The sequence below is a fragment of the Pyricularia oryzae genome, chromosome 7, assembly GCF_000002495.2.
Source record: "Pyricularia oryzae 70-15 chromosome 7, whole genome shotgun sequence".
NCBI lineage: Eukaryota > Fungi > Ascomycota > Sordariomycetes > Magnaporthales > Pyriculariaceae > Pyricularia > Pyricularia oryzae.
In genome coordinates this window covers 2,293,539-2,320,179 of record NC_017854.1, presented here as the reverse complement: position 1 = coordinate 2,320,179, position 26,641 = coordinate 2,293,539, and the positions used below count along the sequence as shown (strand labels likewise).

The window sequence follows — 26,641 nt, the reverse complement described above, 5'->3', positions numbered from 1 at the left end:
GCGCGACTTAGCCTCACAGTCATGAACGCCAAGCCGACGTAGTTCGGCAAATACTCCAATTAAACATGTGAAAACTCGCTTGTGGAGCTCTTACATTAATACAAAAACAACTCTAAAGAGTGTAAAGGCAAACGCCCGCCATTTGATTCGCCCAAGGAAGGATAAACTGCAAAACCTTTTACCGATTATGAACTCCGAACACGATTTTCATCAGCCCAATCTCATCGGAAAATATCCTGCTAGCTTCACCTCGGTCACCTGACTTCCCTACCGACTTGATGGATTCTGCTGTATCTGGCCTCCATCCACGCTTGTGTTACGATCAAGGTATCGGGTAACCTGTTCTTATGGTAAAGTACAGTGGGTTGAAGCAACTGAGCGTCTGACTGGGTAACTGGGGTTCTCAACGACTGGGGGTGAAGTTATGATCGTTCTCAAGTAAGTATTGAGGTTAACTAGAGTTTGATTGCTGCTCAGCAATCCTAGAATCAAATCTATCTACATGGTAATGAGCGTGCCTTATATAGACTATGTCCCAGGTGTGATCACTCCCGTGTAAGTGATCATGATCACCCTGGGGTGATCACAGCTGGGTTGATCACTTCCTTGGCGATGACCGTGATCACTCCGGCCCTGGTGATCGGGTTAGGGTTTCTTATCTTATCACCACGTGACCTCGTGCTCCTTGGTAGTCCTGGCTTGGGTTCCCGACATCTTTCTCGTTCTTGCCCAATCGTGTCGGTACCAATCCTGGTCGTAACAGCTTGTTCGGCACCAGTTGAACCAATGGAGGGCGAAGTGGCTCCAACAGCAATGCTCTTTCAAAATCGATCATTATAACACCGTTAACCTCCTCGTTAAAAAGCATGTTTGCCCCTCGTACATCTTTGTGTGCTACTCCCAATTGATAAATTGCGCGCAACGACTGCATCGCTTTCCCTTTAAACTGTCCCTCACCATTTACGACCCCTGTCGCGTCAAATTCATATCCACCCCACGACAAAAATATCATATATATTATATAGACTCGGTGGTCATAATAATATACCCTATTTATCAACCGGAGGTCGATGTTCCCGAGGAAAACGGGCATATATATACCCTGGACGGGTTGCAGCCGTTTATAAACCGTCGCCTCGTGTTCAAGGTCTTTGACAAATATTTGAACCGTGCCCTTGCTGACAAATATATAGCCGAATTTAAACAAGCTTATTTTGAACAATATGCCGCATGCACCTCCGTGGACTAGCGGCGTAATCCCGTCGTTTAATAACCGTTTCAGCTGTTCGAAAAGAATTTCGAGGAATTAAACGTAATTTATTGGATGGCGGATACAACTGCTAATCGGGCCACGATCGTGGTCGCAAGGCGAATTGGACTGCCTATTGTGCAATGCGATATTATGGCATTTTACGTCGAGATATCCGCCTTTAACGAAACCCAATAGGCATTTTTGGGTGCAATAAGGCCTATCTTGCTCGTTACTTCCTCCTCCGTCCCCATCCCCGGCCGTCGGGCCAAAATCCGCTCGCTGCGTCGAATTCCCTAATTTCCCCGACCTCTTTAACGTATCCGCCGTTTAATTGGATTCGGGGTTTCGGGCAAATACCGTGCTAATTCGTCGTTTGATAATTTTCCTGGCTCTTTATATAACTTTTCCTTATTGGGTTCATTTCCCATTTACCGAAATCTTTTTTTCCGGAAAAAATACGGAAATCGATCGATATTTTAATATATTTTAAATTGGTAGGCGGGTAAATTGTTCGGCGCGTATCGTTCGTTTACCGGAATAAATTATAACGTCGTTTCGAAATTTTCCACCCACGTTTTAAATTTTTCGGTAACCTGGTGCCGCTCGTTTTGTCCGCGCAATCGCCGTTTACTTTGCAAACCCAGCGTTATAAAATTAAAAACCAAATATTAACCGATTGCCGTATATAAATAAAAATAATTCGGATAAACCAACATTTTAACATCGGATTTTGTAAAATAATATAAAAGCGTTTCAGGTTCGGACCAATCGATTTTAAAAAATATAATCGCCTCACCCGTCGTTAAAAAACCATATTTAAATCCCCTTTTAATTATATAATAATACGTTTGCGTAATCGCGGCTGCAATTAGTTTTTCGGCGTAATATTGGAAACGTCCGTTTGGGTTTATTAACGTCGGAATTATTTTCCGGTTAACTATTTCCTTATAAATATTTATTGGGCGTAAACTAAGACGGAGGTGCGGCGCGGTTAATTTGTGGGGCGGTTTATATTCGGAAATATAAATTATTATACGTATTTCCAAGCCCGTATTATTGGATCGGTAAACGCAAATTTAATCGGGTCGTAACCGGTTAAGATTAAAATTATGGTTCGGAATAACCGGTGGTGTCGATGGGGTATCGCGGTAAACGACCTCCTTTAAAAGATTGCTAATAATATATAGATAATTTTCGAAAATTATTCCGTTTCCCAGGTCGAACGCGTTCCTAACGCTTTCCACCTATTTAAACTAATTTATAATCGTTTTAACCGGATCCTCGACATTATTATGCAAAAATAACTCAAGCGTTTTTTCGTTTAATATATTGCGCAATAAAATCCTTTTCCTAAACCAGAAAGGAAAACTCGATTTTCGAAAACACGGCGGTCAGCGGGAAAGGTGTCGTAAATTGTGCCAAATATTATTTTCTGCTGCTAAATAAAATCGGACCATGGCTGGATATATGTGGGACACCATTTGTTTCGCGGGTTGGTGATGGATCCTTTCGAGGTCAGTTCCCGGTTCCGTTCAATGTTCAAGTTTGAAAAAACCAAAAAATGGCAGGCAGCGATGTACTCGTCGAGTTTAGTGGGTTGGGTTTGTTGTTCCAATGCTTCGACGCGCTGTCGCTCCTCCTGTCGTTCCTTCTCTGCTGCTTCCGCGCGCTGTCGTTCCTCCTGTCGTTCCTTCTCTGCTTTTTCCGCGCGCTGTCGCTCCTCCTGTCGTTCCTTCTCTGCTTTTTCCTGGCGTTTCTTTGACTCTCGCAGCTGCCTTTGCAGCTCTTCAATAATCGTTTGTTCACTCATAACGCGTGGTGGCATAAGTCGTGGTGCGGCTATGAGTCGGACGTTCGTGTCGCAACACAAACGTTTGTGATTGAGGCCTGATCGGAGTGGAGTCGTTTCCAGACGTACGTTGCGAGGGGTAACCTGTCTGGAACGCAGCAACAATTCAACCGATGCACGGACCCTCTCGAAAAAGTTGTTAAATTATCTTACGCTACAGCCGTGAGCCGGTGGCGTCACCACGTGATTATGAATTTACTTCCTACTCGAATAAAAGTCGGAAGTCTTCTCCCCGGGACTGTACCAATGGGCGAGAGCCGTAGCTGAAGGTGAAGATTTCTCGTCCCGCTGGATAGGCATTCCCGCCTGGACCGTCCCGACTTTGATGCACTTCCCCAAATGCCTCGAGAAAACAGGCTTCCAAAGCCCTGCACTGGCGGCCGATTTTACCGACCACCATGGTGCCGGCGACGCCGGTGATCCCTACTCCAAATTTCTCATAGACAACCCCAAGATGCCAAGTTCGGATTACTTGCCAACAAAATCAGTAATTACACTAGTCTAGTTCTAGTACCAAGCAAAGCGGGCAAATTTATTGTAACCTGCTGCGAATTGCGGGCCGCTTAATAATGGGAACTATTAAAAGAAAACCTAAATAAGTAGTTTTATCGCCAAAGCCGAAGGTAATTTATAGTAAAAATTAATAGACAATCCCCCAAGAAAGAAAAATTAAATATTATTAGCTTTAGAGTTTTATTTCCAATTATTTGGAGTTTTTCAACTGTTTGTAACTAATATACTTATAATTGTAGAGTGGATTGAGAAATAGGTAGATCTATGGATTTCGGAAGGGTGAAAACATAGGTATTATATTTAATTTGTTGATAGGAATCGTATGATCGCTGCGATCGGTAAAAACAATATAACAAATTAAACGTAGTCTAGTCTCTCTCCTCTAGCTATCTACATGCTCGTCAGAATCGGTTGAAGATTCTTTTACGTGTCATGAGATCACGTGGTTAAACACGTGATCTGCCTACACGCATGTCTGCCCATGAACCAACATAATTCATATTATTACCAGCTCTTGATTTGTTTTATATCCAAAACTTTCCAAGAGCGAAGAGAATAGTCGAATTAAAAACTAGATTAGTCTAAACTAGTAACTGCGGCTATTTCCGTACCACCGGCATAAGCTGAGCCAGGTCGGCTTGTTAAATTGCTTAATGATATGCGTTATTCAGCAACTACCTCGGTGGTAAAGGTAACGTTGGGCTCCACATCTCCGACCCCCCTAAAGTCCGGCCCCTAAAAATATCTACTCAGCCACATCAACCCTTTGTTTTATTTTATAAATATCTAGACGAATTTTTCACTTTAGAACTTGATTTTTGAAGATTCTTGCTCCAAACTTTCCAATGAAACAGTACACTGAAAATCAGCTTCTTGCTGCCATTTCTGACATAAGAAATGGCAAATCAGTTCACAAAACCTCGCAAAAATGGGGTATTCCTCGGAGTACCCTTCACGATCGTTTAAAGGGGGCCCAGTCAATTCAACAAGCGAAAAGATTTTGTCAAAGGCTTTCACAGGAGCAGGAAACCTATTTGGCAGATTGGGTACTTGCGCAGGCCGCGTTAGGCCTTCCGCCAACGCATCAAGAACTACGCTATTTTGCGGAACGAATTCTTCAGGCCGCCGGAGAAAGAAAAAGCCTTGGGAAACATTGGGTTAGCCGTTTTATAGCCCGATATCCAATTTTGAAAACCCAAAGACCCCGGCGAATAGAAAATGCCCGGGTTAATGGGGCTACAACCGAGGTAATTAAATCTTGGTGGTCCTATTTGAAAAATCCCGTTGTCGATACTATAAAACCGGCCAACCGTTGGAATATGGACGAAACAGGTATAATGGAAGGCAAAGGATCTAATGGCCTGGTGTTAGGGCGTAATAAAATCCGGCCATTACAGCGAAAAGAGCCTGGAACGCGGGGTTGGACGAGCATAATCGAATGTGTATCAGCTACGGGGGCTGTTATACCTCCCCTCGTTATATTTAAGGGGAAAAACGTACAGCAACAATGGTTTCCAGCTGATTTAAGTCCTTTCGATACCTGGCAATTTCATGCAACCGAAAACGGGTGGACAAATAATGAAACAGGTATCGAATGGTTAAAAAAGGTGTTTATTCCGTATACCCAACCTTTAACCCCTGAAAAGCGGTTATTAGTTCTGGATGGCCATGGATCACATATAACGGACGAATTTATGCTTCTTTGCTTGCAAAACAATATTCAACTCCTATATTTACCCCCTCATTCGTCACACGTTCTTCAACCGTTGGATTTATCGGTTTTTGGGCCGTTAAAGGAAGCTTATCGACGTCACCTGGGATTTGTAAACCAGTTTTGCTGTTCAACGGTTGTTGGGAAACGAAACTTTCTACTTTGCTATCGAAAAGCCAGATCAAAAGCATTTATAGCAAAAACCATTCAATCTGGTTGGCGTACGACGGGGTTATGGCCGGTGAACTTGGCAAAACCACTTTTAAACCCTTTTTTGTTAGAAAATAGCAACGCCAACGTCGAAAAAGGTAAAAATAACGGCTTCCAAAGGGATAAAACACCGGAAAGCCCAACCCAAAAAATTAACGACCAGTCTTTACTTATTTGGAAAACCCCTAAAACGACCCGAGATATTCGACTTCAACTACAGGAAATTTCCCGGTCCGAAAAAAGTAACGCCACTTCACGGCTTTTGTTTGCAAAAGTCCAAAAAAGCTTCGAAACCAAGGATATCTTATTGGCTGAAGCTCAGCAAAAAATCAGTTTGTTAAACGCAAAATTGGAGGCGGTACGGCCGGTCAAAAGGAAAAGGGTAATTCCGGATCCCAACGAGCTTTTGGTCAGCAAAAAAAACGTTTATGAAGCACAGGAAAATAATAGGGACTGTTTAGAAGCTTTGAACGATGGAGAAGAGGTTAGCGAACCGGGAGAGCCTGACAATGATTGTATTATTGTGCGTTGATAGTTTTACATTTAAATCGGTTTATAAAAGGGGTATTTCGTCGTTACATTTTTCAAGGGGGCCGGACTTTAGGGGGGTCGGAGATGTGGAGCCCAACGTTAAAAAGCCCCCCATTGCACAGTGGTTGAATGGTGTGGACTTTGTGGATGCTGCCGACTTTGGTAATAGTTTTGAACAAAATAATTGATGGAGCTACTTGGAAGCTAATAAAGGCTCACGCATACATATACGGCGACAAGGGGTGGCTTTTTTCGCCTGATACGTAGTACGAAGCGTCCTGGCACTATTAGTCTGACCTTGTCGTCTTATGCATGGATTCGTGCTCGCGCAATATGTAACTCTGTTTATACGAGTCCCTGTGGCTAAATAAATATACACTTGTGGCGCAAGGCGACTTTGATACATGCGCCTTGAAAAGCTTAACACAGTGAAAAGAAAACACTTTGTCTTTTCTTTTCTTTTTTTTTTTTTTTAACGCCCTGTCCCATCAAGGCAAGTAGCTTTCATCTTGTATAGAGCCCCTCACAATTGCTACTTTTGTGGCCTTTTCAGAAATGACTTTTGCTCACCTTGTCCCCAGTTAATTGGCTCCTTCTACAAGAAGTAAAAAAAGAAAACTCAAAATGTGGTCCAGAGTCCTAAAAACCACCATCCTCGCCTTACACCTTGGCTCTGCTATCGCCATGAGTGGAAGCTATTGGAATCCTTTCAGCCATCTGGATCCCACTGATCCTCACAGTCCCCACTATCCTAAGCCTCATAATCCTCTGCCTCAATCTGATTCCTATCCTCAACATGCCGACCATGCTACCTATCCTCCATCTCCTGGGAGTCGCATACCCACTTCTGGGCTAGACTATGATCCTCAGGACCACTTTGATACTCAAAACTTCCCCGCTTCCCACCACGGTTACGACGACGACAACGAGTCCCTTTATGGATCTCACGGATCCTATCCCGGGTCCCGTCACGGATCCATTCAAGGATCCCCTCACAGATCCAATCAAGGATCCCGTCATGGATCAGAACCATACCCGGAGGAGATGCCAAACGTCGGTACCGGAAGTTTCCGCAGTGGCATGATCCCCCAGTGACGAGGTTATCCAGCTGATCGGAGAGTGGCCGAAGTATGCGTAGTGAGCATTTCTAGACAGATTTTCCATGTTACGGCGCAGGGGGACGTCATTCGTTTGGACATTGACAAAGACTCCAATACCACCACCGAGGCACCAATGGGGAACTGTAAGGCGTGCCCTTCAAGGTCGGAGTGTCATTAGGATTGCTCGCACTTCAAAAAACAAAAGACATGGCCAGAAAAAAAATGAAACGAGGGGTTGCCTTTTCTTTTCTGTAATCTAACACTAGACTGGGCGCATTCACATTGAGGCTCGAGTTAAGTCACCAATTTCAATCATGTGCCCTCTCACATCTGGTCCCATCAATGAACCCTGTCAAATGGCCTGAAAAACTTGAAAATATATCCTAGAGCCATGCTTTAACTGCAACTTGGCCTGCTATATGCTCAGCGGCCCAGGTAACAACTATTTGCTTTGCCTCAGGCCCTCCAACTGCGACTGAGGCTGAGATAGAATTGCTCCATATCTTCCATGTTCTGAATGGCTATGTTCTATTCTCTATGGAAATCGACAAAGTAAGAGATAAAAGCTGTACAAAAATGACTACCAAACCGAGCCCGGCTTCAAGGACTAGACTAAGAGCTATAAGAGGAGTTTGATCAACGCCTGATTATAAAATAATATCCTAGAAAAACACTCAATCACAGCCCTCTAATGACAGCAAGGCCTAGAGTCAGGAGCATGAGACCTGAAAATCCAACGGAAAGAAAAGCAAAACTGCAGGATGGTGCTGAAGATTGCTGCTTGGAATGCTGAAAAAGTATCCCCTTGATGAGCCAAGGCGCCGCGAGTAGACAGGTAAAAGGGACAAGGACCAGGAGGTCTGTGTAACCGACTGGTCAGAGCTTGGCCCTCCACACAGAATCCCAGAATCCCAGTTCACCGTGGGTCAATAAACACCAGCGAGCTTGACAACATGTTCTTGACCAAACATGCAGCCGAAAGCTCCAACCAGGACCAAAGTCGACCCTCAGGAAGGTTGTCTCTTCTGTGATGTTGCTGGTGGCCCAGAATTCACAAAAGTAGTTGCAGGGTGACTGATGAGCCCGACTGCCTGCGCAGGTAGATGTTTATGCGATGCCCGACGCCTCGGTGAAGGAGGGGGCGTAGGGTTCCCCGGTGGGATCGGCGCCAATGGGCCGGGACGAGGACCAGGCGGTGGAGTGGGTGGTTTGGTTGGCCTTGGACGCTTTGTCGGGGTTCCTAGCCCGAGCGCGGTCGGGGCTCTGCAATATAGCTCGGCGTGTTGCATTGTTGACGACTGTTTCACCAACCGCTTCTTTTTTGATGCTGTGTGGTGTGCTGTTGGACTTGTCGAGTCTTGTTGTTGTTCAGGTTGCAGTATGAAGAGGAAAAATGCTCTGTGATGATTTCTGCTGTTGACTTGATTCCATCTGTCACTGACAATGCTGTATCATGAGGGATGCTGGGAGCTATTTATGATGTCTCATCGATCAGCAATCTGCTAGCATCGCCTCGTGACGCCAGCACCCCCAAAAAAGACGACAAAAAAAATCAAGTTTAGGAAAACACCGAGATGAAAAAATAAGATGAAAGAAAAGAAAAGGCCAAGAAAAACACAAGACAAAAAAAGACAAAAGATATTTGGATCCCAGCAGATTAAAGGTTCCAGGTGATACGAACCACCTTCAGATATGGTGGACACCATCCGTGGTGACTCCAAGGCCTACGGTTCACCATCTGAGAAAGTGAAGGGTGAGGCGCGAATACGGCCGAAGATGGTTGCAGTTCCCCCTCCCCCGTCCCCCGGTGTGAGCATAAAGAGGAGCCATCGAGTATACACCACTTGGTGCAATGACCCTTCCATCAAAGACGCGTCTTCGTCCCAGGCTATGGCGTAGGAGAAAAGCAAGGCAGACATGCATCAGGAAACCTGACAAGGGAGAGAGATGTCCTCGTATCCTGAGCCGCAAAATGCTCAATTTCACACCAGGTCAAAGCCAAGAAATGGTGACTCGAGAAAAAAGGTCCAATCTCGAAATAGCTGCAAGAATTCGTGTGCAACATCGGGAATCACGTCGAGAACCATGGACTCTAGACTGCTCAACATCAGTCAGTGGATAGAGTGTCTGTATATTTTGCAGTTGGCTGTAAGCCGGCATTCCTCCGCCCCCACACGAAATTAATGTTTCCACATGTCAGCGCGATGGACGGCGAGGGTTGTCGTGGTAGGCTTTTTGGGTTCGGGATGGAATAGACAAAAAAAACGCAAAGCACTTTTTTTGTGTCCTAGTCAATCGCTGGCTCGGCACAGAGGTGCGCTTACTCGACCAGGTTAAACGACGTGCATATCCGTATACTCAACTCGCAGGGTTGCAGTGGGACAGGGCTGATTGTCAGGTAGCAAAAAAGCGATGACAAGACATGACGATTTCGCATCAGGAAAAAAAAACATCATCTCTTGGCGAAACCATCTCGGTCCAGGTCAAAAGTCGGAAGTAGTTTCCGGTGAGAATAAAGTGAGACAAAGAATAAACGGAGAAACACACGAATCGGCACATGGCCGACGGGAGGACCAACGGCAGTAACGGTTCGTGGCCTCATCTGAGATGATGTGCGGAAGCTTGTACCACTAGCCTGATTTTCCTCATGTATGCCTTGCCGAATGGTACAGAGAGAGAACCAAAAAAAGGCATTCAACGGCGAGAAGTAGCAGTGCTACGCGAACGAGACGCGCTCGAAAAAAAGCCACAGGACGCTGAAAGGCGCATTGGGGGCGGGCGTGGGATCTTGGGTGGCTATGTTGGTTATCGATCTTGGGGGCAAGCAGCCCGGCCAAGAATTGACGCCAGCGCGAGCGATCTAGGTAATTTCTTCAATGTGCGCCTCCTTCGACCTTGGTTTCCCTTGTGGGGTTAATACGACTGTGTGGCACAGCCTTGGGTCTGTTGTTCTAAGCTGCAACTGCTTGGGGGTGTTGTCATACTGTCAAGGTCGCGATTGAATGAATTAATATGATAAAGAATGGGCAAGCAGTTTTGAGAAAATAAAATAAAAAAGCTTACCAGCCCGACGATAGATCACCGATGACAAAGTAGTCGGTGGTTGGGATACAAGAAGGTTACAAAAAAAAAGGACCCGGTGTGTCAAGGTACGCGTACAGGCCGTGGATTGACAGGCCAGTCGTTAGCGAGACTGCAACAGTTAGATTCAGTGCCACCTCGATCATGTACGTAGCCGGCGCAAGACATGTGGCAAGTTCCGTACTGGCCGTACTGGGCGACCGTATGGCAGGCGATGCCGGTAAATCTGCGGGGGGCTTTCGCAATCTCAATTACTGCAACTTTGTTGAGAATAAGAGCCGGGAGGATTCTTTTGTTGGACTTTGAGCTGGGACCAGATTTGGGAGATTGACGATTTCACGCGCCCGCGACCTTCTCCATCGGAGTCGCTATAGACAGAAAAAGTCAGCCTGGTGATGCGGCTCAGTCAAAAAAGAGCGAGGAAAAAAAAAAAAACCATAAACGTTTTGCGTGGTACTTTAGACGCAGCGCTCCAGCCCCTTGCGGCTCTTTTGATGGTATCCATGGTAAAAAGCGACAACCGTGACCTGGGGCAGGCGGGAACTTTGCAATGTGGCTAGGTACGGTGCCCTAGCTAATGTTTAAAATCCCACGGGCCAAAAATCTGCGATCTAGGCCGGATCGAGTCTAGTCAAGGGTGGGTTGTCGTCTCCTTTGAGTGGCTGCTTGTTCCTCCCCGTACCTGACAACGGCGCCCGGACTGGGAATCCTTCTATCGAACTCATAAGCCCCCCTCGACATGAACCCATATTCGCGCCGGCTCAATGCGCCTGTTGATCTTCTTGCTCGAGGGGGCATTTCGCGTCCCGTTGGAAACCCCCACCAAGCCCGACACAGCGAGGCTAAAGAAAAATGTGGTCCATCATCATACTATCCTAGAGTAGATTTCTCAAGATTCTTTGCCGCTCGAGGATTTCAGGTACCGTACGTGGCTGCAGTTGTGGCCCGCAGGGATGGACCTGCCGCCCCCAATCCCCGCCTGTCGCAACTTTTCAGCCCTATGGAGCAAACGCAACAGCTTTGCCCCACACCAGCAACCAGAACCAAACCATGCATACAAAAATTGCTGTCTGCCTCATGTCTGGCACAGCATATGGAATTTGTCCTTGCAAATATGACCATATTGTGATAGACAGCCTCCGTAATTACATCAGGACTTATATTGAACTCACTGAGAATCGGCAGGCTTCTGGGGTGATATGTCCTCACATCCAAGAGGATTGGCACTAATGCCTCCTTTCGTCGTTGTTTACCCAATTTGCACGATCCGGGCCTCATAGCATGAGCTTTGCCATCCATTAGATTCGCTTATCGTACATTACAAGTTTTGATTGGACCGAAAAGAAATGCCGGTTACTCCAGTGCTAATGAGAAGGGACCAAGGCTCTTTTTTTTTGAAGGATTTCAACGTCGCATCTGACGAGGAACTCCGAGCCCGTTTTGATGCTTCAATTCTTTCCACTTCACCCTAAGCGGGTACCTGTCGCCGTAAAATTTTGGGACACAACCTGCCTCACGTACCCACATGACTAGGCCAAACAGGGCCAAACTGGTTCCATTCATGATCCTCCAACATCTCAGCGGTAGCTTCGACCACCGCGGCCCCGGCTCTGCGACCGCGACCTGCTCCTCCTGCCACCATAGCTACTGTAGCTGTCCCTGCTAGGGCTTCGCCGCCTTCCATAATCATCACCGCCCGTCTCTCTCCTGGCACCTCCACCGCCGCGCCTCCTCGACCTGGACTCAGACCTGTTGGAATACGCCGATCCAGGAGATCGGCTTCTGTAACCGCCCGCACGTCCCGCATCTGGCGACTTGCTCCTCGAAGAGGGCCTGTAGACATCGTTGTTGCGACCTCCACGAGGTCCAGCTGGTGGGCCACCGCCGCCTCCTCCTCGTCCTCTTGATCCCCTGAAGCTTCCGGAGCCACCTGCGGCGGCGGTAGAGGCCAGTCCACCCACACGCGCGGCTTGTGCTATGTGACGCGGGTCGATGTGCGGATTGCCGCGACGAGCTCCAGGTGGTTCGGGGGAGAACTTGCGGCGCGGCAGGACGATGGATACGTTGACGGTGGCTCCGTCGATCTGGCCCTCATGCATGTGGGCGATGGCCGATTCGGCGTCGGGCTCCTGCACGTACAGGATGTATGCTGTGCCACGGTTCGTGCCCTCTGTTTTACATCGGTATTGCCTTTGTCAGCTTCGAGGAATAGAAAAAGGACGGAACTGTCCCAGGGCAAGCAAGGGAACTCACGTCTGTTTATGGGTAAATCAAGATCGCGAATCTCGCCATATTGGCCAAATATGTCTCGCAAGTGATCCTCGGTAACATTCTTGGTGAGCCTCTCAATGACAATCTGCACAGGGGTTCTCGTCAGTACGCCAAGTTACTCTGTGCATGTAAGCGCGCCGACAAGGCGGAACCCGCTGCAAATCAACCTCGCCTCACCTTGGTACTGCGTGGCGCCGGGCTGGCCGACACGCTCTTGGTGCGACTTCTCATCCTGACATCTCGGCCACGACTGGGACTGCGACCGGCAGACGGGCTTCGGGTACGGGTGCGGCTTCGTGTCCGGCTTCGACTTCTGCTCCGGCTGCGACTGTCGGCGCCTCGTGATCGCCCATTGCGGCGTGGCGACGGCGAGCGAGAGTGTGAAGGCGTGCGCGATCGACCGCGGGAGGGTGAGCGGCGGTGTCTGTTTGCCCGCGAGCCTCGATCTGAGATTGGCGAGCGAGATCTCGACGCCATATTTGGCTGGTTGGGGAGTTTAGGGAGGGAGAACAGCAATTGTCAAACGATGCGGGTGTAGAAATGACGGGTTGGGTGGGTAGTCGGTATCAATCCTTCGGAATCAGTCGCATCAATCGTAACGATAGCTGTTTTGTGTGAAACAGTTGAGAGGGAGCCACATTGGCTGGCTGGCTTTAGCTGGAGCAACAAACCATTTGATGGCGCTGTGGAATTGCACGCGCGCCTGACGCTAGGAAAAAATTCCTGACGCGATCTCGACTCCCATTGCGCACCAGTCACGTGCAGAAGCTTGAATGGAGTCGATGAACAAACTATGGTCTGTGCACGCCGTTTCAGACCCACACCTTCCCCGGTCCCCGCTGCAAAACAAGCCTCAGCAAAAACGTTTCTGCAACAGTGAGCAACCAACCCCCATCGAAATAATAGCGGTGCTTGCAAGTGGTCCTGCCAAAAGACTGACCTTAGCATGTTGCCTATAGCCACCTTAGGTAACATTGACCGAAAAATCACGTCCCTTCTCCTTCAATCTCAGTCTCCAGTAAGATCCTCTCATCAGACCTCTAGGATTCGCCCTGTCGGCGACCTACCTACAGTCTTTCATCAAATCTCTCCAGGTCAAGATTGTTGATCTGTCCGAGGCCTACGTACTACGTATCCAACCGTCCACACCTTGGGTAATGTAGCAATGTAACTTGCCTGCGTTTCTTTGTATGTTCGAGGTCACCGATAACATTTCCGCGGAAAACTCGAATAGGATTTGGTCGTTGATATCCGGAATGGGCTTCACAATATTGTCAACGATCGTGTTTTGGTCAGCTGCCGACCAGGAATTGCCATCTCAGGCCAAATGAGGTCACCCATTCATTCATGGCGCATTGATTTCAAGCCCTTCTAATCGGAGATTAGTTCTCCTTTCCTTTTTTATATTCTTTCTCCTTCACTCTTCACTCCGTCGGAAGATGTTGATACCAATACATCCTCGATTCTCTCAGCCAGCTAAGCCAAACACGACCTAGCTTGTATGGCATGAACGCTAAAAGCCACATACCGAAATGGCTGCATCAATCGACATTTAATTAGCGTGGCTCAGCTCAGATAGTTCACACACCTGTCCTCTGACGATGATGCAATCAGTCTGACTGCCTCCCGTCGATAATGATCTCAGCTCTACCCTCAATTGAGCGAGGGGTCCTACCATCAGCGCTACTTTTTATTCTGTCTCTTTTCGAAGCATTTCAAGCAACCAATCCCAGGACCCTGCATACCATCGCTGGCGTCCCGTTGGCCCCCTTGGACCCTGAACATTTCCCGCATGCGTCACTGACATTTTGGTGTATCAGCCTATTGGCTCGCTACAACCGGAAAAGCAAGGATCGAGTGCTGATCCCCTCCAAAACTCCCTTTTCCCTCCGCTTTACGAAGCAGAAAATTGACGTCACCGAGAATCCTTTCCCACTCGCGATCGAAGTAAAGTAGTGAGACTGGGAGCGAAACAATGACGAATTTGGTGTAACCAATGTAGAAAGTATCGTCGGCAATCCGAAGCCAATGATAGCAAAGGACCAAGCTTTCCAAGAAACAAGTGAAATAGGGGACCTCGCCCGGAAAATCGGCACACTGGGAACTTTCTCCATACTCACTAGAACTCACCATTAACAAGACAAGCATTCCACAAGTCCAACTTGGCAAGCCCACTACACGCTTTGCCCCAGCTCAGTAGCCTTAACCATAACATACACCCCTTGTAAACACACCAAAGCAAACCACAAAAGCCACTCCCCCCCACCAAAATGCCTCTCTTCTCCCGCCACGAGCCACCCAAGGAGGAGGTCGTCGTCCAGGAGCCGGTCCGCCAAGAACGGCGGGGCCTGTTTGGCCGCAAGCGCTCGGTGTCCCCGGTGCCGACGGCGCGGCGGACGTCAGCGCCGGCGCCGGCGCCGATGGCCTCGACGCAGCACAGAAGCCGCGAGCGGGGCGGGCTCTTCAACCGGCGGCGGCGGTCGGTCGACACCAACAGCGTCAGCAGCATGAGCACGGCCTCGACGTCGGCCAGCCCGCCGCGGCGGCGCTCGACGCTGCTGTCGCGCCGCCACGGCGACACCACGGACCCCAGCATCCTGGCGGCGCGCGAGCGCATCATGGGCGCCGAGGAGGCGGAGCGCCAGGCCGACCGCGCGCTCGACATCGCCAGGCGCGAGGTCCGCGACGCCAGGGACCAGATCCTCGCCCTCGAGAGGGAGGCCAAGGAGCAGGCCAGGCTGGCAAAGATCAAGGAGCAGGGCGCGCGCGAGGTGTCGAAGCGCGGAAAGGCGCTGGGTCGTCATGGGATTTGAGGGCCACATGGTGTGTGCGATCGCATGCCGTTTATTACTGCGTGTCCACCATGGCAGTCTTTTGGTTTCTTTTGTTGGTTGCTTGAAATGAGGGTTTGGGAAAAGAGGGTTTTTGTTTTGTATTGTTTCTTTTGTACTTTACTGTGGTATTAGCTTCTGCATATTGTTTAGCGAATTTAGCGATTGAGCGATTGATACCACTCATACTTTGCCTGTATTCAAGAAGTAGTAACCCGTGTTGCGCATGTTGGACGAACCCTCGCACTCAAAACTGTCACAAAGCCTTCACAGCTGCAAGTCTCAAAAACCCACACCTAGGCATTTCATTGACTGGCCGTGTTCGCGGACGGGAAGCAAGTGCTTAGTAGGTGATAGAATCCGCCGTCCAAACACGAGACCGTTGCCTCACCCGGCTCCGGAACCAACTTTCAGTCGGGCGCATAGGCGGGACTCGGCAACGGGTCGGGTGGATCTCCTCCCTAGCGCGTTAGAGGAGCCAGCGGGCTGTGCTGTGCTTTTGGCTTGCTGACAAAAGTCTGCAATCTTGTCGCTCCCCACCCAGCCAGAGTGTTTTACTGGACGACGGCCCCCCCAAAAGGCCTGTAATCCATGGTCGGCGCTTAGCCGGGCGACTTTTTGGATCCTCTACTGAGCTTGGCGTCCAACTATTCATTTCCTTTTTGCGTGCCGAGATGGCAATCTTTGTGTGAAAACTGAGAAAGCGCCGGTAAGGCTGGCGAACAAAGATACAAAAATGCTAAATTAGGGACAAGGGGGGGTTTTCTTCGCGTAGAATGTGGAAACCCCTGTTGTTATCTGCCATATCTGTAGTATGCGGCTCACCCACCACCCCAATCGGCAAATGTTCTCGTCTTTCTCTTTTGTCTTTTCTGGTTTTTTTTTTGTTTTTTTTTGATTGTCGCTGAAAAAGCTTCAAGACTGTGAATGCAAAGGTTGACGGCCGAGAAAAACTACCGTGTCTGCCGCAAATGATGGCGCTACACCGGAATGCATTGGCGATCCTCGCCAGTCTCGGCCCTCTGTTGTCGCAGACAGGGGCACAAGAGGTCCCTGACAGCGCCTTCACGCGGCGCGGGAATCATGTGGGTAGGTTCACGGTTACACGACATATTTTTTTAGCCGCAGCGAATTATTGAAAAAAGATTGCAAGCATCCCGTACTAACAGGAGCCTGAACAATTTTAGCTGCCGTGGTGGGAGACTACCTATACCTCGATGGAGGCGAGGTGTCACAGCTTGTAGACGGCAAAGTCGAAGAGCCATGGCCCTCCAGAACAGGTGAGTCGGTTCCAAGGTGCATTTTCACAACAAGACTCACTCTGAGTCTGGGGTCGTTTTTTTGTCTAACGCTTCCCTACGCTCAAAGTCAACAGCACGTTTTCCATACCTCTCAACGAGCCATGGACGAACAAGACGGTCGTCTTCAGAGAGACGCCCGTGGACAACGAGTCGTCGATGAACCACGCCTCGGTGTGGACCGACGCAGGCAGCGACTCGGCCGGAGCGACCAAGATGTACATCTGGGGCGGCGAGCGAGGCTACACGATCGTGACGGACGAGGCCAGGAATCCCCGGCTACGCGTCTTCACGGCGGACGGCAAGGGCGGCGGGTCCTGGGCGCACGAGGAGCTGCCCAAGCCGCAGTCCATCGTGCGCGTGGCGGGGCCGTCGACGGTGGGCTGCGGGGGGTTCGGGTACACCTTTGGCGGCTTCAGCAGCGAGCGGACCGACTTTCGCGTCCGGCAGGGCGGCCTGACCCCCATCCCGGGCCTGATCAAGTATGACATCGCCGCCAGGTCCTGGACCAACGAGACCGCCCTCGTCCACCCCCCGTTCGGCACGCACCAGTTCGGCCGGGCCGTGTGCCTCCCCGGGCTGGGCGCACCGGAAAGCACCGACGACAAGGCGACGGGGCTCGCCTTCTTCATGGGCGGGGCGGCGCTCACGCGGCGCGACATGTCGGAGACGACGGGCATCGACTTCCAAAACGTCACGTTTTACGACGGCCGGCGCTGGCACTCGCAGCTGACAACGGGGGAGGCGCCGCTGCCGAGGACGCGGCACTGCGTAGTGGCGGCGCGCTCGGGCGGCTCGGGCAGCTACGAGATCTTTGTGTACGGCGGCGCCAGCGCGCTCAAGCTCAGCGAGAACCAGGGCTTCGCGGACCTGCACATCCTCACGGTGCCCGGCTTCCAGTGGTTCAAGGTCGACTACTCCAAGAACCCAGAGCACCGCCGGCAGGGCCACACCTGCAACGCCATCCCGGGCAAACGGCTGATGGTCAACGTCGGGGGCTACGAGGACGGGTTCGGGGGCGAGTCGTGGCGGACCACCGACCCCTGGACCAAGGGCATTGGCGTTTTTGACATGACTGCGCTCCAGTGGCTGGACAGCTACGACCCTGCTGCTGGGCCCTACGAGTCGCCCCAGGTTGTCAAGGATTGGTATAAAAACGGGTGAGTTTTTTTTTCTTTTTTTTTTTGCGCAGTGCTGACTTGCTTGATTCCCCCGGCACAGAGGTCTGTCATCGGTCAAGTGGCGTAGCGAGGAGACCAAGAAACTCTTCTCCTCGATGAAAGTCGATGGATTGGCCACCGACAACACCGAAAACGGCTCCAGTGGTGGTGGGCAAGGCGATTCCAGCTCCGGAAACAATGGAGGTGGTGGCACGCAGGGAGAAAGCGGAAGCGGAAGCGGCGGTTCCAACATTGGCGCCATCGCCGGAGGTGTCGTGGGCGGCGTGGTCTTTATTGCGCTGCTTGCTACCCTGGTCTTTATCATGGTCCGACGCCGGCGGCAGCAAACACCCCAGGCCGAGGAGGATCAGAGTCAGACCCCACATGCTTCGGATGGTCCTGCCACGGATGGTTCGGCCACTCCGTACAAGACAGTTTCTGAGATGGGGTACCCCCACAAATCACATGAGATGGGATCCGCCTACCAACCACATGAGATGGGCCACTTCGGCAAGCCGCAGGAAATGGCCACGGTCAGCAGCGTTCATGAAATGTCCACTGTGTACAATGCGCAGGAGCTGCAGGGGTCCAGGGTGTTTTATGAGTTGGAAACTCCCCAAATGCGTCAGGAGATGGCGGCAAGATAGAGCCGAGAACTAGTCTCGATCAGCGCAGAATATTGTAGAAAGTCCAAGCCCTCTAATTTAATTACGCTTTCATCAACTAAACTTTGTACAGTTCACCACGGAATGTAACAGTAGCAGACAAGCCCCTGGGGACGGATTTTTGGTTGAAATTGGCAACCATGTTTCGAGGGCTATCAGTGAAGAAGCTTAGGGCTGAAGAGTAAATAATTTGTCCAAATGATGACGCGTTCAAACTGCTCAACCAGTGGCCGGCCAACCAACCCAACAAGATACCTGCCGCGTCATCTTTGGGCAAGGGAATCACTTATGTGGGACAGAGCAGATGCTACCTAGCAGGGACAGGCTAGAACACAGAGGTCTTGATGGTTTTATGCGCCAGTTCGGGGCATTATGGGCGTGAGTGGAAGATTGGAGGGAGGAGGAAGCAAAGAGGACTGACACAAAGCCCAGAACAAACCGAGGTCGAAACTTGATTGGCGCCAGATCCATTTACCTTATCCGATGGAGTGATTACATCGCTGGTGGTGGAATCAATGCATGCCAAGGAGAAAAGATGAAGGCACCACCAAAAGTGGCCCGGATCCTATGCATGCACCTTGATTTAATTTTAAATAATAACAACAACTTGTTTTTTTTACCCGAATACCTGTATAATATATCATGCTGAGCATAGAAGCTGACTTCTTAATAAACACTTATCATTCTAAAAAAAACTACTACCCCCTTTTTCCATCTATAATATCTCATTACTTTATAAACAATCATCAAATATCATGTCGACCTGCATCATTTTAAACTTATTTTTAACATGGTAATTTTTATGCATGCCCCCCTTCCCCTTCGAGAAGTATGGACCAAAATAATCATGCAATTTGATAGATCTTGTTCTATCGCCGCTGGATATATCAGCCGTCTCAAACAGGTAGGTATGTACTTGGGCCTTTTCCATTGCTTTGTCAAATTCTTTTTTACGCCGCATCCTTAGATTCCATTATCTTTTTGTTACTTTGTTGTTGTGCTTTTAGTCATATTCTGCAACGCCTCCTTTTGTTTCAATTTGCATCTTTCACTATTCTTGCAAGCAATCGTTTGCACAGAGTTGATCAAAATGGCCATCGAGCTCGAACCTTGGATTCAGCTCGTCCGTGGCTGCTGCGGCGTCCTTGTTCTTGTAACAGCCATAACCCCGATCCCCACACTCAAAATTTTCGGCACCGGTCGCAGCATAACAAACTGCAACCTAAACACACTGCTGTTTCTTTTTCTGGCTTTATTTTTTATTTACGCGGCCGTTTTCTTTCGGCTCGTTGCTGAGGCGGTGTCCCGCAACTCGCTCCCCAGCATCCATGCGGCCTTTTCAGAAACTGCCCTCGTCCTCGCCACATTTATGAATGCAGAGCGGTTGGGCGACCGTGACGATAAGAGTCCAATTCATCTCAATCGAGCAGTTTCCTGGTGCCTCCTCTGCGCCATCGAGCTTTTCGTCGTCGTTTGGACAGGCTTGCCGGGCGGCCAAACCAGCCCTCCGTTGGCCTCACGGGTCAGCGCCGCAATTGATGTTTGCAAAGCGGCCACGTGCGTCATGATCCTGTTGCAAATATTGCCAGCCATCATCGCAAATTGCAACACCGCGTCCAAGCCCAGCCCGGCTTCGCCTTTGGACGCCAGCAGCAACCCGGCCGACATTTTAAGCTTACAAATGGATACGCTACGGGAAGTGGAAAAGCTCGGCGGGTGGTGGCCCCTTTTGAAACTATTTGGGGTTTTTTCCAGATACATGTTTCCCGTGGGCGAACCAGTACACCAGATACGTTTCGTCGCTTCGTTCCTATTGATGGTGACCCACGAGGTTACGGAGTTGCAAGAACAGCTTGCCTTCGCCTCTATTTTAGACGCAGCTGCGACAGGGTCTCAGGTGCAAACCTCGTTCAAAAAAGCATTACTACTTCGAGCCGTAAATACTGCACTTTCTCATATCTTTGGGCTTTTGAGGGCCGAAATCAAACTGCACCGGGCCGAGTCTTTCGCTACAGGCGTCCACGCTAAAATCCTTTCCATGGACCCCACGTTCCACTCGCTGGCCAACCCCACGGATTTGACAAAGGCTGTCGACGACGCTAAAGAGTTTATAAGCCTGTTTGATTCAATCATCTTTTCCCATTTCATAAACATAATGGGGATCGTCATGGCCGCGACAAAACTCGTCAGCTTGCATGGGCCCTTTTTGTTTATCATCATGGCCTATCAAATAACCTTTACCTGCGTCATTAATAGTAAAGGGACCCAGAAGCGGGCGGAAGCGTTTACAAAAGTCCACAAACTCAAAGTCGACCAAGAGCATCGTCGCCAGGACGGTCTACGCGGGTGGACGACATTGTTCAACCAAAATTTGATCGAACACGAGATCGATTGCTTTAGATTAGTCACGGGGGCTTTGATCGACCAAGAGCGAAAACTTGACTCGTGCAGGCTTAACTTCTGCCTCGCTCAAAACATTGTCAGCTTCTGCGGGGTCGCCGCTGGGTACTCTTTTATGATCTACCGGTATGGCCAAGGGGCTGCCACGGTCGGGGACCTGATGCTCTATACTTCGGTCTGGGCGACATTGTGGATGCGGATCGGGGAGCTGACGCGCACAATACCCGATCTCGTCGATGACCTGTTGGACGCAGCGCCGCTGCGTCGGGTTTTGGAGAGGAGCTCGGCCGTCCAGACAAGTGGCGCGGAGCTCCTATGCGGTGAGGGGAGCTTGGACCTGCACGACGTATCGTTTACGTACCCGGCCAGGGATACCCCGGTGGTAGACCACCTGAGCATGTCGATCAAGCCGGGGGCCAAAGTCGCATTGATTGGGCCTAGCGGGACCGGCAAGTCAACCTTACTCAAGCTTGTCATGCGTTATATGTCGCCCAGTACTGGTACTATTTTGATTGACGGGCAGGACATTAGCAACATTGACAAAAACTCGCAAGTGTTTCCCCTTTTTTTCTTTCTTGGGGGCTCCCCTATTCGCATACTTTCCCTGCAGTTGTGCACAAACTAACAACTTGGTACTTTATTCCTCGTACAGATTCCACAAATCAGTCGGGATGATGCCCCAAATACCTCACATTTTCAACACCACGGTGATGGAAAACGTTAGAATGGGAAAGAAAAACGCCAGCGATGAAGAGGTCTACGCCGCGTGTCGACGTGCCATGATCCATGACACTATAATAGCTCGCCCTGGCGGATATGAATCTTTGATGGGTGAGAATGGAAGGTAAGTCATACAGAGGCTAGAGCAGTACGATGATATCGAAGACATGAGCTAATTGTTATGTCCTACATATTTACTGTTTAGTTCCTTTTCTGGTGGTGAAAAGCAACGTATCGAATTTGCTCGTTTGTTCCTCAAACAACCCAAAGTCGTCATCCTCGACGAGCCAACATCCAGCCTTGATCCCGAGACCGAAATGCAGGTTCTTGGGAACCTTATAAATCAGTTTGTCCACACTACCGTCATCGTTGTCACGTGAGTGCCTTTCTCCCCCTATCGCTTTTATCAGCGGTTGAGATTACCTGGCGTGTAAAACATGCTAACATATTGTTATTTAAAAAGTCACAACGTTGAGATTGCTAAAGACTTTGATAGGGTTATACTGCTCGGGGAGGGCGGCAAAATTGTAAAAGATGGAAGCTATAGAGAGCTGTTGGCAAAGGAAGCAACAGAGCAAACGACCTCCCACGCATTGCAACCTGGTCTTACTAGATATTAATTTCAATGCAAATTTTACGGGGCTGCCCTTTCTTCGGACAAGGATGAATTTGGCAAGACCTGAGTGACGAGTGCAACATTTCTTTCTCTGGAATCTAGGGTCCGAAAATTTGAAAGATTAGCTAGGCTGCTAGGGCCACTGTAAGTTTCAAATTTGCAAATTAAGAACTTTTTGAACCTTGACAATGCAATAACCGTTGAGTGGAATGGCCGTTAATCAACTCAAGTGTGTTAATAATAGTAACTGTTAACAAGGGTTAAAGTGATGACCTGAGTGCAGCGTGATTTACAACCAGTGCGTAACAATGCACTGGTTGTGTTGGAATAACGGCTGCTGATATGTTAATTTTGGGTTATGATAACTGTGTCGGTTGGGGAGAGTTTTGCTCTGTTTTCAATATATACCCTCCGACATTGAAATGGGGGACGGCATTTAAGTAACAACTTCCGGGCTGCAGGTAAATTTCCGATCAATCAAAAGTCACGGATTTTGTACAAGATATCCCTTCTGCTGAGTGCTGTATAAGTTATTTTTAATCTCCGTGTTTAGACCAATCCCCATTGCGTTATACAGGGGACCGAGGGCTCCATATATCTTACTAGTTATATTGATTCTCGGCGAATCAAATTGGCCCCCAGAAAATCCCGCTCGTTTTAGTTTCAGGAGAATTCGTCAAGTATGACCGTTTGAGGTAATGTGGGTATAATATTTATTTTATACGCGTACTATATCCGCACAAAGTCATATAACTTAAATATTTTGCACTTGAAACAATTTAAATTTAATCTTAAGTGTATATTTACAACAAATACTTAGCATTTTGTATTTTACCAAACGGTGAAACTCGAGAAATTATCCTCAAATTTGAACCAGGAGAACTATGGGATCAATTGAAGATGTATCGCAACATTACAACTAAACTAAGGTTTTCGGGTAATGGACGAGGGACTAAAATAAACTGTCTTGATATTTATCGGTTGCACAAAGCAACAAATATAATAACGGCAAAATATCAAGTTCCACCACCCCAATAACTAAAGTCTCCAATTTTGACAACTTTATCGGAAAGAGCTTTGGCAGGCCATAGTGACCAGTCTAGCCGCGCCACCGGTGCCCGGTGTGCTTACCCAAAAGATTGTAAACGCACACACATCTCCCCCTCGCTTCCCAGATCTTGGGGGAGAAAAACCAGGTTGCATCAACGAAACCGTCCTTCATGTTGTTAAACTGGGTTGAGAAAAACGAAGGAAAATATTATTAGCCAATGTTTGCCTTTTCTTTTTCTTTTTGCGTAGGCCGGGTAGAGGTTCAAAACCAGGGGAAAATTAGAGAACAGAAGCCCGCATAGAGAAATCAAATACTCACGGGCTTGAAAGGAATGCTGATATTGGCGCGGCCCTGGGTGGTTTCGATCAGGCTTTCGAAATCATCTCCGGGGTATACGCAAAGGCCGAAAAGACCAGTCGCACCAGCGCGCTGCGTCAACTCGACAAACTCTTTGGCGAAGGCTTGAATTTTGGGATCGTTGAAGTCGACCTCCTGGGCCCCGATCGATGCTGGATCGAGCTTGAATTCGTAAGGGCGAATACCCTGGGGAGTGATTTCCCAACTGGCCGCGGTGATGCCCGGGTTGTTCAGCTCGTCAACCTCCTCCCAAGGTACCGCGGTACCTTGGAAGTCGACCAGACGTTCTTTCCCGTTCAGCTCAAAGTGACGGTGAACCATGGTCAGACCAAAGATCCTGTCAACGCCATGGCGGCGAAATAGCTCGAGGAATGCTTGCTCAACCAACTTGTCTCCGCCGACTGTATCAAACTTCTCCTTGGCGGTATGGAGCTCGCCAATAGAGTTGAAACTGTCGACTGATTAGTCCTGAACAGCAATCATTTTGTCGTAAGATTGGGTAAAAGGACGAGAAAGTGTAGACTGTAAAGTGTTTTTGTGTTTTTTGGGGGATTGGGGACTTGGTAACTGTTACTGTGCTTGTGTTTGAACAGAGGATTGGCCTTGATAAATCAAAGGGAGACGTTGCCCTTTAAACCCGTTGGCCAATATCCCCCATTACTCATTCAGTATTGATATCTTGTAGGTCGTGGTATAGTATCCATATGCTCTGGTTACTCAAGCGAGTCAGTATAAGATGGTGGATTAGGTAGTCTTCTGAATACTAAACCTTCCAAACCTTGCGATATAATGCAACAGTTTTCCGGTTAGTAGTCTTTTCACTCTTGACTCCAATAATAACACCACACAAATACGTTGCGAAACTTTTCCCCAGCCAAATTCCACCCAGATTTGTCCCACCACGGCTTGCCCGTATCAGATTTGTGTACAAATCCTACCACCCCCACCCAGTATATGAAACTATTCACACCTCCCAGACGCAACCCGCAAAGCGTAACGCATCACGAATCACGTATTTCTTGTGCATTAGTCACGCATCAAGCCCAGGCCCATTAATACCCCGTTCTTTGCACGGCCCCTTATTTGTTACTATAACTTATCTTTGACTTGAACCGATATATATATAATTGCACGCAAAATGTACCCAGTGCAAACACCCGCTATATAAACCTGCAGATGGATACAAATAGCCGCTGTATAACCAAAAGTAGCCGCTCGATAATCCAGGCCTATATATATTATTATGGTGGTAAAGGTAAAAATCCCTCCTATGGTACGATTGTTAAAGGGAATTGGCCTTGTGGGTATTACCGGTTCTGGCAATAGTGTAGCGGGAAAAAATAAATTCAACTATAGTACCTGTGCAAAAATATTGCAACCCAACAGGGCCACTCCCCTGTTACGATCAAGGTATCGGGTTAACTTGTTCTTATAATAAAATATAGTGGGTTGAAACAACTGAGCGTCTAATTGGGTAACTGGGTAATTTCAACGACTGGGATAAAACTATAATCGTTTTCAAATAAATATTAAAATTAATTAAAATTTAATTGCTGCTAAACAATCCTAGAATCGAATTTATTTATATGGTAATAAACGTATTATATATAAATTCTGTTTCCTAATATAATATATTTAATATATTTTATAATTAATATACTGTTTGTTTTGTTATAATTAATATGCAATATATTAATTATATTTTTTTGGCAATTACGTAATATTACGTGTTTTTTTCCTTATATAATCCCGTTTTTATCGTTTGGTAATTTTTTTGGACAAATATTATTAAAAAAGGTATAACCCCACCTGGTTTTTTTAATACCAGCCCAATTATCTGGTTATAATATTAAATTTCCTTTTTTTAGCCAAATTTTTTTAATTTTTAAATAATTTATATTTCCCTAATTTTTATTTTTGGTTTCGTTTTTTTTGCTAATTCTTTTGCGTTATATTTAACCGAATTAATAAATTCCGTGGTCGTTTTTCCACCGTTCGTCGCAACAATTTGCTTTTTGTGTTTTCTTTTCGGCGGTTAAAATGTTTTTTATTCCGTTTACAAATTGCAAAAAAATTGCGAAATGCGTTATATTATTTCGGAATTTCTTTCGTTATATTAAATCTATTCGTTTGGGCCGTTTGCAATTTAATATTATAACTATATTTCGAAAATAATTGCACAAAATCGCGGTTTAATATTCGAAATTTAAATTTAAATTGGAAACAGCGGAAAAGAAATCCTTCGTTTGCGAAATTAAAAAGAAATATAATTTAAAAAAATAATACAAACGGTCCGTCGTAATATTAATAATTTAAAAAAGTTTGTCCGGGTGGAACGTAAAAAAACAAAATAAAAAAACAATTGCGTTTAACTAAAATTTTACCTAAAATATTTTTGGAATCGTTTTTTCCGGATTTTAATTTTATTTGGAATTTGATTTTCCCAATAAATTTTTTAAATTTTTTTTTATTGGATAAAATAAATGTTTTTATATAATATATAATTGGTAAATAATTTGCATTTATATATTTTAATTTATAATATATATTAATTATTTTTTTTATAAATTCGTTTGTGTCACGGGCAGGCAGGGCGGACAGGTAGGTGCGGGCGATCAGGTAACAGGACAGAGTATATTGGCTATCTAGTCTTCCAGGTACAGGGTAGCAGGTGGTTGTTGACGAAGACGTAGCTCGAGGAGCTACATATCGGAGACTGCAGAGATTTCGCGTAGATATACGCGCGCGAGGCGCTCGGCCCTCGCGCCTTCACGTGACAGGGGTCATGACTAAGCGACAGCCCAGTGGCTGTCCTTCAGGTCTGTGACAGTATTCCCCCCTTCCAGGCCGAGCTCCGTCACGGCCGGGGCCCGGGCTTATGGGGGTATCGACGGTGGAAATTCTTTACCAATTGAGCAGCGTTTTCCAGGTAATCGGCAGGTTCAGTCGTGGGTTCGCTATATCCAGCCCAACGGACGATATATTTCAGCCGGCGGCCTCCTCGGCCGCGGGTTTCCCAAAAGGA

The 26,641-nt window shown here is 47.9% G+C and overlaps 9 protein-coding genes across 9 annotated transcripts; 4 read left to right on the top strand and 5 right to left on the bottom strand.

The window, feature by feature from the left end:
• Window positions 1-2,328: 2,328 nt before the first annotated feature.
• On the bottom strand, window positions 2,329-3,501 carry MGG_15032 (uncharacterized protein; the record flags this gene model as incomplete). The annotated part of the gene is made up of 4 exons (XM_003721175.1): window positions 2,329-2,496; window positions 2,808-3,035; window positions 3,171-3,225; window positions 3,308-3,501. 4 exons carry the CDS (start codon window positions 3,499-3,501, stop codon window positions 2,329-2,331), a joined length of 645 nt encoding a protein of 214 aa, XP_003721223.1.
• Window positions 3,502-6,690: 3,189 nt separating this feature from the next.
• MGG_18024 (uncharacterized protein) lies at window positions 6,691-7,161 on the top strand (the record flags this gene model as incomplete). Its single annotated transcript, XM_003721174.1, has 1 exon — window positions 6,691-7,161. One exon carries the CDS (start codon window positions 6,691-6,693, stop codon window positions 7,159-7,161), a length of 471 nt encoding a protein of 156 aa, XP_003721222.1.
• A 952-nt stretch (window positions 7,162-8,113) lies between these two features.
• On the bottom strand, window positions 8,114-8,455 carry MGG_18023 (uncharacterized protein; the record flags this gene model as incomplete). Its single annotated transcript, XM_003721173.1, has 1 exon — window positions 8,114-8,455. One exon carries the CDS (start codon window positions 8,453-8,455, stop codon window positions 8,174-8,176), a length of 282 nt encoding a protein of 93 aa, XP_003721221.1. The 3' UTR covers window positions 8,114-8,173.
• A 2,039-nt stretch (window positions 8,456-10,494) lies between these two features.
• On the bottom strand, window positions 10,495-11,183 carry MGG_18022 (uncharacterized protein; the record flags this gene model as incomplete). Its single annotated transcript, XM_003721172.1, has 2 exons — window positions 10,930-11,183; window positions 10,495-10,615 (listed from the first exon to the last, which is right to left on the bottom strand). Exons 1-2 carry the CDS (start codon window positions 11,043-11,045, stop codon window positions 10,495-10,497), a joined length of 237 nt encoding a protein of 78 aa, XP_003721220.1. The 5' UTR covers window positions 11,046-11,183.
• Window positions 11,184-11,486: 303 nt separating this feature from the next.
• MGG_02580 (uncharacterized protein) lies at window positions 11,487-13,236 on the bottom strand. Its single transcript, XM_003721171.1, has 3 exons — window positions 12,696-13,236; window positions 12,501-12,603; window positions 11,487-12,417 (listed from the first exon to the last, which is right to left on the bottom strand). The coding sequence occupies exons 1-3, from the start codon at window positions 12,993-12,995 to the stop codon at window positions 11,825-11,827; spliced, it is 996 nt and encodes a 331-aa protein (XP_003721219.1). The 5' UTR covers window positions 12,996-13,236; the 3' UTR covers window positions 11,487-11,824.
• A 1,552-nt stretch (window positions 13,237-14,788) lies between these two features.
• Window positions 14,789-15,331, top strand: MGG_02581 (uncharacterized protein; the record flags this gene model as incomplete). Its single annotated transcript, XM_003721170.1, has 2 exons — window positions 14,789-14,916; window positions 14,959-15,331. 2 exons carry the CDS (start codon window positions 14,789-14,791, stop codon window positions 15,329-15,331), a joined length of 501 nt encoding a protein of 166 aa, XP_003721218.1.
• A 700-nt stretch (window positions 15,332-16,031) lies between these two features.
• MGG_02582 (uncharacterized protein) lies at window positions 16,032-18,532 on the top strand. The gene is made up of 4 exons (XM_003721169.1): window positions 16,032-16,438; window positions 16,537-16,629; window positions 16,718-17,807; window positions 17,869-18,532. The coding sequence occupies exons 1-4, from the start codon at window positions 16,321-16,323 to the stop codon at window positions 18,452-18,454; spliced, it is 1,887 nt and encodes a 628-aa protein (XP_003721217.1). The 5' UTR covers window positions 16,032-16,320; the 3' UTR covers window positions 18,455-18,532.
• A 986-nt stretch (window positions 18,533-19,518) lies between these two features.
• Window positions 19,519-22,310, top strand: MGG_02583 (mitochondrial ATP-binding cassette sub-family B member 6). The gene is made up of 4 exons (XM_003721168.1): window positions 19,519-21,421; window positions 21,525-21,716; window positions 21,798-21,968; window positions 22,056-22,310. Exons 1-4 carry the CDS (start codon window positions 19,563-19,565, stop codon window positions 22,210-22,212), a joined length of 2,379 nt encoding a protein of 792 aa, XP_003721216.1. The 5' UTR covers window positions 19,519-19,562; the 3' UTR covers window positions 22,213-22,310.
• Window positions 22,311-23,307: 997 nt separating this feature from the next.
• MGG_02584 (uncharacterized protein) lies at window positions 23,308-24,618 on the bottom strand (the record flags this gene model as incomplete). Its single annotated transcript, XM_003721167.1, has 3 exons — window positions 23,308-23,439; window positions 23,578-24,067; window positions 24,587-24,618. 3 exons carry the CDS (start codon window positions 24,616-24,618, stop codon window positions 23,308-23,310), a joined length of 654 nt encoding a protein of 217 aa, XP_003721215.1.
• Between the last annotated feature and the right edge of the window lie 2,023 nt (window positions 24,619-26,641).

What these genes read in the sequence shown, in the direction of transcription:
- MGG_02583 (XM_003721168.1), top strand. Translation starts at nt 19,563, where the DNA reads ATGGCCATCGAGCTCGAACCTTGGATTCAGCTCGTCCGTGGCTGCTGC. An exon ending in AGCAACATTGACAAAAACTC is followed by an intron (nt 21,422 to 21,524) that starts GCAAGTGTTTCC and finishes TTCCTCGTACAG; the next exon opens with ATTCCACAAATCAGTCGGGA. An exon ending in TTGATGGGTGAGAATGGAAG is followed by an intron (nt 21,717 to 21,797) that starts GTAAGTCATACA and finishes TTTACTGTTTAG; the next exon opens with TTCCTTTTCTGGTGGTGAAA.
- MGG_02580 (XM_003721171.1), bottom strand. Translation starts at nt 12,995, where the DNA reads ATGGCGTCGAGATCTCGCTCGCCAATCTCAGATCGAGGCTCGCGGGCA. An exon ending in CGGCGCCACGCAGTACCAAG is followed by an intron (nt 12,604 to 12,695) that starts GTGAGGCGAGGT and finishes ACCCCTGTGCAG; the next exon opens with ATTGTCATTGAGAGGCTCAC. An exon ending in TGATTTACCCATAAACAGAC is followed by an intron (nt 12,418 to 12,500) that starts GTGAGTTCCCTT and finishes GATGTAAAACAG; the next exon opens with AGGGCACGAACCGTGGCACA.
- MGG_02582 (XM_003721169.1), top strand. Translation starts at nt 16,321, where the DNA reads ATGATGGCGCTACACCGGAATGCATTGGCGATCCTCGCCAGTCTCGGC. An exon ending in GCGGCGCGGGAATCATGTGG is followed by an intron (nt 16,439 to 16,536) that starts GTAGGTTCACGG and finishes GAACAATTTTAG; the next exon opens with CTGCCGTGGTGGGAGACTAC. An exon ending in AAGGATTGGTATAAAAACGG is followed by an intron (nt 17,808 to 17,868) that starts GTGAGTTTTTTT and finishes CCCCCGGCACAG; the next exon opens with AGGTCTGTCATCGGTCAAGT.